Raw genomic sequence first — 13,563 nt, 5'->3', positions numbered from 1 at the left:
TTGTCTTAAAGATGTCGTAATGCTATGTGTTACCCCCTCCCACCCTTGCCTATTTGTTCTAAATTTTAGATACCCTTCAATTCCCAGAAGTAAATCCTAGCTAATTATGTACGTGGTGCTAAGAGATGGAGTGTGTAGACTGTGGCTAGAGCAAGAGGCTAGAATGTTTGTTCTCTGTGCTGCATAGATCATTTCTCTTGGTGGTGACGGGCTAGCGGCCTCAACACTACTGTGGCCCGGTGCCTAGTCTGTTGTGTTCTGGCTGCCACTGCTGTGCACGCAGCTTGCATGTTTCTAGGTCGCCCCGTGCCACTAGGCGTCCGTCACACTGGGCTGCGTCACACCATCCTCACCCAGTCTCCAACAGCCAACAGCCCTCACCTCCTTCGGCCTCAGTCTCCTGTCATTATAACTACTTATTATTATTATTATCATGTCGACATGACTAGTCACTCCTAGTTTTTTTATGTTTGTTTGTTAATAGCACTGTATTACCAGTGACTTGTCTGGTGAGTTTTATTTTTAATTTTTTACGTGTTGCTACTAACATGTACATGATGAGATGTGGATGTTTTACAATGGTGTGGGGGTTTGATTGGATGTCCCGTCCCGTTTGCAGTTGAGAGTAATACGAGCATTCAAGTCAACCCTGGAAGACTTGGAAGAACGGCGGTCGTGCCATAGTTTGCATAGTTTGCGCATCTCGCGCAGTCAGCAGGGCAACCGGCCCATGTCAGACATCAGTTACATAGATGAGGACTCTACGAAAAGCCCAAGTCCCAATAGTGACAAGCGGTGCGGGTCGTGCAACGCAACTGTGCGCCTCGTAACGCCCGTCGAGGAGTCATCACCCACCACGGCTGAGACCGCCCCCCTGGTACCCCCCGGCAGCCCTCCCCCAGGCGGGCCTGCTGCAGCAGCAACCCAGCAGCTGGGGCACCACCGACCCCACACCCACGCCAACACACAAAGTACTAAGTGCTGCCACCACCACCACCACCACCACTTTGCTGTCACTTCCCCTATCCCTCCGCTCCTACAGCCCCTTTCCCCGCACCATTTTAATACTTTGGTGGCCCAGACCCTTCACTCTAACATGGCAGCGCACTCCAGCACACTGCAGCCCGCCTCCCCACCTGCCCCTCCAGACATACCCACCCTTGTTCATGAAACTAGTATCTGACCCCCTCCCCAGGACTGATTGTGGTTTTTTCCACATGATCGTTTTGTAAAATTCCCACAACTCTATCCTTGGGTGATAAGCCTCCTCCGAGTCTGAATCGACCCGCTCATCCTATGTCCTTCCCCAAGAGACTTTCTGGCCATTTGACTTGGCAAAAGTTAGTCCCTTCCAGCCCCAATCTGCTCATCCTACTCCCATCTCAGGCTTAATCATGTGACCCCCACCTAGCCCTCCCACCCCACCTGCAAATGTGCCCCTGCCTTAGTCTATGCACCTGCACAATTGTTTCTATGCATTTGTTCTGTGTTCTAACCATTTTTAGTATTTAAACACAATTTCCTATTAGCTAAAACACTCTAGCTTCCTGTCCCTTTCTTAATTATATTGTTCTGGTATATTTTTTTCTAATTTTCTTTCTTTCTTTCTTACTTATTTTCTCATAGTCCATTAAAATTCCCTGTTTTCTTTAGTTATAGTTACTTGACCTTGGCTCAAGTGGTTACCCTGCTCCCCCTCCCCTCCCGCTGCTGACCTGGCCTGTCCGTGTGGGTGGGTGAGTGTCAGTCATGTGGGCTGAGGGTGTTCCCATGGTGGGCCGAGCGTAGGGTGTGCTGGGGGCCGGGCACTCTGTTGCCTGTCACTTCTTTTGCCTTGAGGCCTGTGAGGCTGAGTGTTGTGGTCTTGCCCTGCCCTTGCCACTTCCCACTGATTGCCACAGCATCTGAGGGTTGTGGTGGTTGGCGGTCTGCAGGCCAGCCTGGCTCCCCGGCGGGACCTTTGCTACAACAGACTGAGACAATATCTCACGTGCACCTCACTAACAACTCCCGCCTCAACTGTTACTAGTCTAGCGTATGCCAGGGTAACTAACACACATCTTGTGTACTAATTTCTAATGCGCAGCTAGAGGAGACGTGGTTTTGCACTGCATGTTGTGTTTTGTGTTGTGTATTTATTTTATTATGTGCAGTTTGCCATGTGGTTATGGAGAGTGCCAAATGCTGAAATGTTTCCCCAGCTTTGGAGAACAGAAAAAAAGAAAGTTTTTAAATAATAGTTAAATAGTGAGAAAACTCTCTTAAATTTAACTGAAGCAAATCTTGGAGACCATAAAGGAAGCTTGCCCTGGTGGTGACTGAGACCATAGCCTTGATTTTACCCTATCTGTGTGATTGTGTCCCTCTTCCCTGCCTGTCCCATACATTATGTCTTCTTTACCAGAGCTTATTCCTTCATTACTACTTTCTTAGAATTATCATCTTTTACTTGTGTTTGTTCTTTTGGGCTGGGGTAGTTGCTGACACAGATATGGCTGCACACTGGACCCCCAACCGTCATATTGCTAGGGGACTGGAGGTGCAGTAGGGGTCCAGAATTCCCCTTAGGTGTTGAACATCTGCTCACTGAGGTAGGATCCAGGGTTTTATCCCTGGTTCGGCATCATGCCTGTTCCTGGTGCCATGGCAGATAAAGAAGCCAATAATTTTGGACTGGTTCCTCCTCACCCAGGGAGCTGTCTTGTGTCAGGCGCTCATCTTGAAGCTGTCGCCACTGGGTTCACTTTTTACTTTCCAGCCACCATGGAGCCCTTAATGTAGGCTTTGTCTTAAGCTGATCGTAATCTTTGGATGAACATGGTGTTGAGCGTATCATTCTGTTATTTTCCCTGGTAGGAGGATCAGGAAGGAGAAACACATGGGGGTGAGGTATGAACCAGAGCATCTGTTTCTCTCAGCCCCTTGTACCTGAGCTATTCTCAGTGAGTAAGCCACTGTGCTAGACACCTCACCCGCAGCATTAGCCCAAATCTAAGGTCCTCAACATTTAGTGGCTATTAGAGCAGGCCTATTTACAGTATTCACCTGCATAATCAGTTTCTCGCTAGTGTACCCACCGTAGTGACTCTTGCAGCGGTAGTTGTCCATTGGGTTTCCATCATTATTATTTTTAGTCAAGTTGTGCTCTCTGTGCATGAAGATGTGTTTCTTCTTCAACGGTCCCGGAGCCACACAGATCGTGAGTTGGTGTCCTGAGTGTAAGCGTATTAATCCCCGCGTGCCCCTGTAATGTCTAGGCGAGTCCCGGGTAGGTGTGGACACCCCGTGTGTTGTCTGTAGTTTCTACTCCACTACTGCTGCTCCACTATCCCCTGCACACCACACAGTGTACATACACCACCTGGCCCGTACGCCGCGTGCCGCCTGAAACAAGGTGTGTAGAACACAAGGGCGTGTACTGTGGGCGAGTGGGTGACCGCAGCCACCACTTACCAGGCTGTGGGCGCCATTGGCGTGGGAGAGCGAGGCGTGTCCTTGTCTTCTATGCACCTTGCTGTATAATACATCCCTGGCCAGCTCTAACTTACCACTGTAGCCACTCGCCCTCACCACTGTTATTATTATTCTCATGGTTCAGGTCATTGGAGGCACGTTGCAGGAGCGGCTGATACCCGTACCGTATAGCAAGACCTCCACAGACCAGGCTGTAAGCTACACCCCTCTCTCTTGTCTCTTCTTAGACTCATTTTTTGGACTAATGTGATCGCTCGCTCACTTCCCCTCACGTCTCTGCCCTTGATCTGTGCTGTTTGCTTCTTTTCTTTCATGGAAGCTGTAGGCTGGTTGACTTTAATGTCAAATAGAAATGACTTAAGGTAAAATCACTTTAAATGAACCATCCTATCATGCCTCCAAACTGTCTCTTACACAGAACAAAGTACACAGTCCCATTCCCCAGCTATAAGCCGAAGGTAACTCCTTACTAATCTTATTCCAGTCATTAAACATATTCCCTTTAAATGAAAATAATATACCAAGAAAGTTGCATGTCCCTACTCATATCAGTAGAACAAGTTAAAATCATATTGTGTAAGAGACCTCAATTTTCATTGATATTTTACAAATTTAAATCTGTTTTGCTTCTATCCAGCCATGTATCACTTCCTTATTCCTGTTTCCCGCATGACTCTAGAGCGACTAGTGACATAGACCTAGGTTGTTTAGATGGCACAGTTAGTTTAGACTTGCCTGTTTTGTTAAGTGTTTTATCTTGTGGCGAGAAAGTCAGGTTTTTATGTGTCAAGTCTACAGTTTTTACCTCTTTTTTGGTATTTGTCGTCAGGAGTAATAAATGGCAGCCAGTGTTTCTATGTGTCATTCTTGTTTCTTAGATCGTAGATCTTGGTGTGAATGGTAAGCATGTTAGCATGAGTTTTGTGTACATGTCCTCGTTAGTGTGTGTAACCATATAAAATTGATGTTGTTGACCTGTCCATCTAATCCCAAAAACCCTGTGTTGTGAATGACCCTGAGTGGGTGTGGGTATGTTGCAACTGCCCACACCTACCCAGTCTGAGTGTTTGTGTGAGTTAACATATGGTGCACGCACCACAAATGGCACATGCCCCGGACTGGCTTCCTGCCGCCGCCGCTAAATGACAGTTCTTGAAATATTGTTTTTCTAATAACTGCATATGTACTTACAAAGTCTACTGCTGCTGCTGTTAATTATGTGCCAAAAGCACTAGCAGCAGCAGCAGCAGCAGTGGTAGGAGAGGACAGCTGAGGGCGGTAGGGGGTTGTTATCCGGGTGCGCGCATGCCGCATGAGCCGCGCACTATGGAGAGCCTCCAGCCAACATGCAGTGCCCACGTTCTCTGGCTGCCAACTTTGTCTTGATGTCTGGTGTGTGTCCATCGGCGTAGGAGCTACAGAGCTCCGCCTGTCGTGTAGATCCTATGGCAGCCAGCAACACTCTCTCAAGTACTCTGTATAAGTGCACGTTCTATTTATTGTTAACAATTTTTACCTTTCATATTTAATCGACTTTTGAATGTTTATATTCTGTATTTTCTTACATACTAACCATCATAACTTCTTCGTTGTATTGGCACCTAACAGGCTGAAAAAGCCACCTAATGAAGATGCAGTACACGGTTCAAGTTTGGCATGGGATCTTTGCAATGAGCATGACTTTTTGCTTGTGTGTGCGAGCGGCGGGTGAGCGTCCTTGCCCCCGCCGCTCCTGCTGACGCTGTAACGCTCCGTGGTTGGCAGCAAGGCACACTCCTCACCCTCTCACTTGTCAGCAGCTCTCACAGTAACCCTCACAGTCAAGTTTAAAGACTTCGTCATATCAGAGAACATTTTTTTGCAATTTATGTCTCATGTTTCAGTGAAAAGTCAAAATTTATGTTTTTTTTAATCCCATGATTCATTCCTTTAAGTGTTGAAGTGCCTTGGACTGATGTAGTTAGTTTTTTCTCTTTGTTTGGTGTTCTGTACGTGGTTTAGTTGTGTCCAAGGCATATGTTAATTGACGCCATACACCTTTTAAAATTACCTTTGTGGCCTCTGTTTCAGATTCGAGTAGTTAATGCGTTTCGGCAGGGGCTTGATGCACGGCCTTCCAACCCAAACCTGGCGGCAGTGCTGAAGAAGCAGACGTCCCTGAGCAAACGGTTGTCCCAGGGGTCTTCACTGGAGTATGCCGACATGTGTCCGGATCCAGAAGAATTAACAGTGCCAGAGATCGACGTTGAGCGTTTATCCTCACACAGTCACACCGAGACTGCTGTGTAGGCCCTAGTGTAGGCCCCCATGCCGCTTTCTCAGGGCCAACTGCACCTCCAGCAGCAGTAGCAGCACTGGCAGCAACAGTAGTGTGATCAGCAGCAGCAGCAGCAGCAGCAACAGCCATTAGCCACTACCGTAGTAGCTAGCGGGTGCCACCTGTGGTGTGGTGCCTAGGTGCTGGGCTCCGTCGCGACTGACAATGACTGACTGCGATAATCAGGGTGGCTCGGGCGGGCTAAGGCGGTGACAGTTCATGTTTGGGAGAGAGAGAGAGAGAGAAAAAAAAAAAAAACTGTGGGTGCTGTGCACACCTGTTATTGGTGGCGGTGGGCTGCCTGGGCTCCCGTGAGTTGTCTTCCTGGGGGCCTGCTGTCCTGCATCTACCCAGCCTGAACACACCCCTTAAGGGGCATGCCCAACTGTCCCTCCGCCTGTGCCCACCTCTGGTGCACACCCACACTCACTGGTGTAAGCCAAGGACTCACTTTAACAGTGTGCCGCCGCGCCCGTTGTTTCATCATGTCCTACTGTTAATAGTCTTGTGTATAGTAAGGGTTGTTATTGCATAGTCTACCAATTATAGATATGGTAAAGGGTTTTTGCCAGAGGGTTAGATCTGTTGAACAATACTAAGGACAAATTACCATTATACCTGTAGTCAAAGGACGTTTTAAAACTCTCTAAAGAAGTTGTGGAAACTTGTATATTCATGAATGTTCTTGGTTCTTGTTTTCTAAAACCATGTTGGCTGTTCCTGATACTAGAGTCTATACATCTCTGTTTTGTTTATGTTTGGCAGTATTGTTTTGTCCATTTGCTGTGTATGGAAGATGAGACCTAGGTTGTATGACTGGTGGTACCTCTTAGCTTAAGTGGTATGATCGTTGCATTGCTACAAGTTGTGTGGTGGAGCCAGCCTTGTTATGAGCCCGGCTTCACAACACAACCACTACTGATGTCTAGGTTTAATCAGACATCTTTGCATTTAATACTAATAATCCTAACATCATGGGGGTCGTTTTTATGGAGCAATAGTTGTTTTGAAGTATATATAATAGTGATGATGCTTGTCAATAATTCAATCACTGAAGGTAATTGTCATGTTATGTAATTAACAATATTACAAATGAACTGGTGCACGGTTGTTCACGACCTTATCACCTGTTATAATGTTGGCTAGCCAATGGAACCAATTTTATTTGTTGTGCCCATGTGAGGAGCACTCCAGAGGCCTGCAATTGTGTACGGCCACCCTGGGAGTAAGCCCTAGGACTTTTTCATGCCCCTGCAAGCACTAAGTACTGACCTAGGATATTTCCTTGGATCTAGCTTCAGTGCTCTTGTTAAAAAATGTGGAAACCCGTAGGGGAGCTTGACTTTACCCATGGAAATATGGCATTTAAACTTGCCAGTCAACATCCCCGACCCCACCACCTGCTCTTACCTCCCCGCGCCCTCCCCAGAAAAAAAGAAAGAAATCCCCAAATCTCCCCCTCCCCCCTGTCTTTCCTCCCCTCTCCATTCTCCATCACCATTCCCGGAATCCCCCGCCCCCACCCTGCCCCCACCCCTAACTATCACATTTCACCACTCCAGGTTGACTCGATGTCTGTTTGCGTGGTCTGCCCTCTACCATCCTGTTCTTAGGTGTGGCAAATATGCATTAGTTTTAAGTCAGTTCTCTGGGCTGTTCACCAAACCATTACACATAACAAATTGTAGTCAATAGCGAACAGTTATTTCATTCTTTTCCGTAGAGAAAGTGAAGGATTTTCTAAATACTGAAATGTTGTAAATCCAATAAATGTTAATGTAAAATGGTAGAGATAACCAAGATAAACCTTCTGTAAATCTTCAGTAAATCTTCAGTCATTTTGTGATGCTCGTCTCTTGACATGTCAGCCACGACACTCCTTAACCTTATGTTTGTCAACTAATTCTAGGACTGAGGAAGTCTAAGATCACTGGAAGTTTGATAAGAAAAAGGCCTTGTACTTCTTCTCTTTGTCCATTATCTGATGTGTGTGTGTGTGGGTCCATGGATGGTTTGTGCAGTGTGGAGCTGCGAGGCCCAACATGACTCCTGAGAAGCAAAGGATATGAGTCTGGCTTCCGTTGTGATGATGCTCTGTCACCAACCATGCACTCGAACGCGCGTAGTACTTTAGATTTTTCGTGGATATAAACAAATGGCTTCTATTGTTAATAGGAAAGAACATTACTTGTTGCGTTTGTTAACTTTAAAAATACAGGTTTTCAAGAGTCCACATCTTTTCTTCCTTTCCCCTTAATGAATGTAATTGGATCTTCATTAATCTCATTGATTGAGTGACCACTCTTTGTATCTCGTTACAGAGTACACTAATATTTTGCCAACTGTATCAGTATAAAAGTGATTTAGTGTTTATATACTCTTGATAGATTAATAGACATCAGTATTGAATACATTTGCAACATTGATTTGATTCTCCACTTTATGAGATAAACTGCTGGAGACGACAAGTGAAATATGAAATTAACTTAATGGATACTGTAAATCAGTTGTAGAAAATATTCTAGGGGAACAACAAACTTAGCATTGAATCTTGCTCCAACTTTGAACTGGTTATCATCCCTTAATCTACCTGGATATAACTATAGATAAAGCCAAAGAATCATGGAATATACATTCATTATTTCCACATCAGGATATTTCTCAGTAATTTTGATAATGTATTCTATTCAAATAGAAACCAACACAGAGATAATAAATACAGTATTTAGAATAGGTGCCTCAGTGCATGATACATCTCATACCATATTGTAACAGGGTATTTAAGATAAATCACAGTTTATATACATCAATGAAATTGTCATTTACAAAAAAAATATTCAATTACTAATGCTGCTCAACTAAAGCAAAAAACAGGACATGAAATTATTTTGTTATACTCAAGAATCGTATACAACATAAATTATACAATGTTACGGGGATTCTTTACTTGAAATTTTTAAAATTTGTAATGCTTACCAATACCATATACATCATATTGAGATTCCAAACAAATGAAAAAAATATTACAGAGTGACCTATAAGAAAGTATTGTTTTCAGTATGTCTAAACTAATTGGTTCCCAACACATGAATCAGAAAGCCTAAGTGAAGTATTAGGAACCAGTTGACTAATTTCTCAATTCTTGTATCACTATGAAGTCATGTATGCAAGGAATATTGTATCCAGGAGACCTCTAAGCCCAGGGGCTTCGCCTCATTGCTGAATGTATCAAGAGCCGCCACTAGAGAATCAAGAGACAGATAAGATAGATTGCAACATTGTCGGCAAAATCGAGATCCGTGACCTTGGTATTGCCTAGTGTTGCTCCACAGTGACTTTGGATAGTAGCTCTGCCTATTATCCAGTCTCACTCCTGAGTTAACAGGAAAGAAGCTCAACAGTCTGCCACCACACGTTACAGCACTTTCAGTACGTGTATATAGGCTTGCTATTTTTCCAATTATCCGTGCCGGAATTCCTGTCTCAAGATCTCCCATAGCGATTAGTGTTGCACTGAGTCAAACGTCTTCTTGAGGTCGTTGCAGGCTGCAAGCAGTCCACGTCCGAACTCACTACGGCGTTCCATAATGACTCGAAACATTAGGATACTGTCTATTATGGACTTGCCAGGAGTGAATTCAAACAGCTAAAGTCTTTGGTGTCTCAGTAGGTGGTTGCGGATCCGTTTCAGAAGAATGTGGACAAAAACCTTGCTTGGTATAGTGAGCAATGACCCCCTTTCCCCTTCCAAAGAGACCACGCCTCTCAACAGGTCAGGGGGGAAAGGAATTGGATTGTCAGATGGCAGCCAGGACAGTATACAAGTCTCATGTCATAGGTTCACCCCCAGCAGTTCTGCAGGGATATCGCATATGCCTGCAGCTTTCCCACCCTTCAGCTGAGAGATCGTCTCCCTAACCTCAGTCAGGGTAGGAGGATCCTCACTGATCGGTGGGTCCGGCACAGGGATTGCGACATCGCTTGCGTCCAGAATAACTGCTGGAAGGTCTAGCTGATACAGTTGCTCAAAATACCCAACATGATCTGAGATGCACATACAGCGTTGTAAAGAGATAACATATAGCCCTGTTGTAAGGACGCTCGATTCAGCAGGAAAGGGAAAGCTGTATGAGTGAGAGGGAAAGATTACGGCGAAACCAGTACTCGAGGTCCAATTAGAGCCGGTTGTATAGACTTTGGTACTGAAGGAGTCATGTAGATATATGCGAAAAAAAATTGTGAGGGTGGGGTGATCTGGGAAAATAGAAGAGCAATTACAGGAGGAAGGTATTGTGAGGTATTCTTTGATGTGTGTCTAATAGTCTCTATGTATTAGTTGTGTTTAACAGTGGCTTGATGTCGTATACTGGTAGCGTGGAGCATTAATTCCTTGACTTTCAGCCTATGGCTTTCTTATTCATATTAACTAGAGCTCCTTTAGTTTTTTTTATTGATAATTATCATGGAGGTCAAAGTAACACTTCTTAAATGCTCCTTAAAAGTCATATGTGTTTAATATGATAGATACGTAGAACTTTAACTAAATTAACACTCCTTGCGAGTCTTGATACGAATTAAGACTCGCAAGGAGTGTGAATTTAGCTAATGTTTTATGTATCTATCTTATTTAGCACATATGAGTTTTTAAGACGCATTTAAGAAGTGTTACTCTGGCCTCTATGATAGAATGTAAAGTCAAAGTTGTCAATAACCACTTAATTAATTATTTAGGTTAATGAAACATTTAAGACGAAGATTACAAAATTCAGTTTAGGTATGTTAAACAATCACTAAAACAAAAAGGATCACGTCAGTACACCAAATTTAAATCCTGTTTCTGGGGACGTGGCCGCCTCTAACGTTCCAGCTTCACACAAGGGATCGTGATACACAGATAGAGACTCTAGTCTAGACTGAGTATTGCTTTGCGCCGTTTATGGAGATATTTATTATGTTCGTGACGTCATGAACTACGTCACCAACTATACCTCTTTCGTATTTATAGAAGTTCAGATAGCATCTTCCAGCTTAAAAAGTGTTTTTAAATGACCAGAAGAAAAAATATAAAAATAGTCTGAAGATGAAATAAAATTAAAAATGAAAAAGTAAAGATTAAAATTCAAGATGACCAGTGTAAAATGCTCGAAAGATAAGAGATAATAAATGAAATATAATATTTAATAAATTAAGCTAAATAGAAAATAAAGTAAGCAGACTTTCAAGTAAAAACAAAGCAAATAAAATGACTGTACAAAATCGAAAAAAGAAACGGCTATTCAAAGGGGAAACTCAACTAAAACTAAAAAACAACAATAGAACGAAATGAAAAACCAAATAAAAAGACTAGACCTCCCCCCCCCCCCCCCGAAAAAAAAAACGGGCGAACGAGCGAAGTCAGGGCACGACCGAAATACGGGGAACGAGTGGCGAGGAGGAAACCCGCCTTGAGGAGGACAGATGCCACCTTACAGTAATGGCCAAGGAGGGAAAGACTGAGCAGAAAAAGGAATAGATAGATCGGGAATGAGTGAATGGGAAAGTAGACCGATCATACGAACAGGAAAAAGGGTAGGTAAATGTGGAGAAGGTATGAAGGGATTAAGGAACGGTTAGATTAAGAGAGAGAAAATTTGTGAAAGCGAGCATAGCTTCTTTGGAACGAAATTGCACGACGAGATAGGGATGGTAAGTCTGATTCAGTATATAGGCTCTCCATTAGAGAGGATCGAAAAGCGCCTATGATTAAACGAAGACCGCAATGGTGGACTTGATCAAGGTATGTGGAAAGGGAAGCAGAGGCAGAATATATATGACAGCCATAATCACGGGTGGAGAACATTAGGGCAATATGGAGATGGAGGACTGTTTGCGGTCTGAACCCCAGGATATATGTGAGTGAGTCTGTAAGAGTCGGTCTCTTTCTTCAACAGAAAGGATATGAGCTCGCCAGGACAAGGAACTTGCCTGAAGAACTGATGACCGGATTCCTGATGGTAGAGCTGAAACTAATCCGTTTACAGCAAAGGAATAATATGGTGCTGAGCACATTGCCTAGTAAGACACCTTCAAATTGAGGGGGAAATGGAATAGAAGAGGCAAATCTGACACGGGTGTAATCAGAAAGCACTTTATGAAAACACTCTTGTTTTCGCCTATGCCATGGGAGGATAGTTGGTGAAGGATATGGTGCCGCCATGTGGTATCATATGCCTTTTCTATAGCGAAGACAGTTAATGCCGATGTGTTTTGAGTCTTGAAATAGGCAAGAGGATCAGCTATGCAGCGGCCGCGACGATACCAAACTGATTTGATGAGATAAGGTTGTGAAATTCTAGATACCACATTTGCAGAAGGTACCACTTTTTCCAGTAGCTTGCATAAGTAGCTTGTAAGCGCTATGTTAGGTTTTAGGAAGGGAACGGCTTCACGCCAGTGGTAAAGGAAGTGTCCGGTCCGTTATTGAATATTGATAAGAGGAAGGATCGATCAATCAATCTCCATATTGATGGAAGGTGTCGTAACTTAAGGCTTTTTTCCATGCCAAGAAACTGTCTAACTACACTAGAAAGTGTCGTTTTTTTTATTTGCGACACTTTTCCGGGCCGATCGCGACAGCAACGTGACGATGCTTCTACGCTGTTGCCACAGGTGCGGCTCCACCCCCATTCCTAGGAATTGTACTCGAGTTGACGAATCTGATTTTGTTTTTGAATTGTATCAATTAATAAATCACTGGTTTACTGATGTAACATTAGGAAATAACAATAAATACAGGTTGTTTGTTATCAACATCTTCAAATTGCAAATCAAACGACATAAACTATCGAAATCAGTTGAAAATGCGCGGGCCCTAAGCGCCTCCCATCATACTTCTTCATTCATCCATCGACAATGGTTTCGAAGGTCACACTTCATTAAATATTTTGAAAATGACACTATTTATTGATTGATATCAACTACATTCAAAAGGATATATAAGTTTACGAGTGCATATTTAATTATACATACATAATAAGTAAAGTGATTATGTAAAACCTAATATAAATTTTCATAATATTCTGTAAACATGAGATACTTCCCCGTATTATTCGTCATGGAACACTTTTGGAGGCCTGAATATTGCCCAAGATTAAAGCATAAATGATACAAGAAAAGCAGTAACAATCATTACATGACATATCGCATAAAAATGTACACATACTAAAGATAAACCTGAACCTCGCTCTTCTTAGCCGTATCCCTATTAATACGAAAGCAACCTTCAACTCTATTGTTATATATGGTAGTAGTGTTTTTTAAATATATTTCTGCATATATATGTATATGTATATGTATATATGTATGTGTATATATATATATATATATATATATATATATATATATATATATATATGCATGTGTGTTTACATATGTGTTTAAATATATATGTGTATGTGTGTGTGTGTACTGTATATATAGGTATGTATGTATGTACACATTTCTGTATGTATACATATAATATATATATGCACACATACACGAGCGCGCGCGTAAATACTTTTAAACTAGTACTTGGTGCAATAATATCCTCATTAACATCATCAAAGTTACTAATATTGCACCATACAGTGCAGCATCAACTTTGAACTTCCCATTTTCTTCCAGTTTTAAAACGGGCAGAGGTGCTCTGCGTGCTCATATATATATATATATATATATATATATATATATATATATATATATATATATATATATACGAAGGAAAGTGAGGAGTAATAAGAGGAGAGGGATGA

The 13,563-nt window shown here is 42.9% G+C and overlaps 1 protein-coding gene across 8 annotated transcripts in view; it reads left to right on the top strand.

Annotated features, from left to right (window-relative positions):
• Positions 1-8,021, top strand: part of PMCA (plasma membrane calcium-transporting ATPase 3) — a 201,452-nt gene extending 193,431 nt beyond the window's left edge. For 4 of the 8 annotated variants that reach the window (XM_070123424.1, XM_070123429.1, XM_070123462.1 and 1 more), the window contains 2 exons: positions 620-971; positions 5,545-8,021. In XM_070123424.1, coding sequence (XP_069979525.1) covers positions 620-971; positions 5,545-5,558 — 366 coding nt within the window. In that variant the 3' untranslated portion in view covers positions 5,559-8,021. Of the gene's footprint in view, positions 1-619; positions 972-3,598; positions 3,668-5,544 lie in introns of all 8 variants that reach the window. The other 4 variants (XM_070123439.1, XM_070123443.1, XM_070123450.1 and 1 more) reach the window with 2 other exon arrangements.
• Positions 8,022-13,563: the final 5,542 nt, after the last annotated feature.

Source organism: Penaeus vannamei, chromosome 1 (genome assembly GCF_042767895.1).
Source record: "Penaeus vannamei isolate JL-2024 chromosome 1, ASM4276789v1, whole genome shotgun sequence".
Taxonomy (NCBI): domain Eukaryota; kingdom Metazoa; phylum Arthropoda; class Malacostraca; order Decapoda; family Penaeidae; genus Penaeus; species Penaeus vannamei.
Note: the sequence above shows the minus strand (reverse complement) of the source record. Positions and strands in the feature narration are given on the sequence as shown.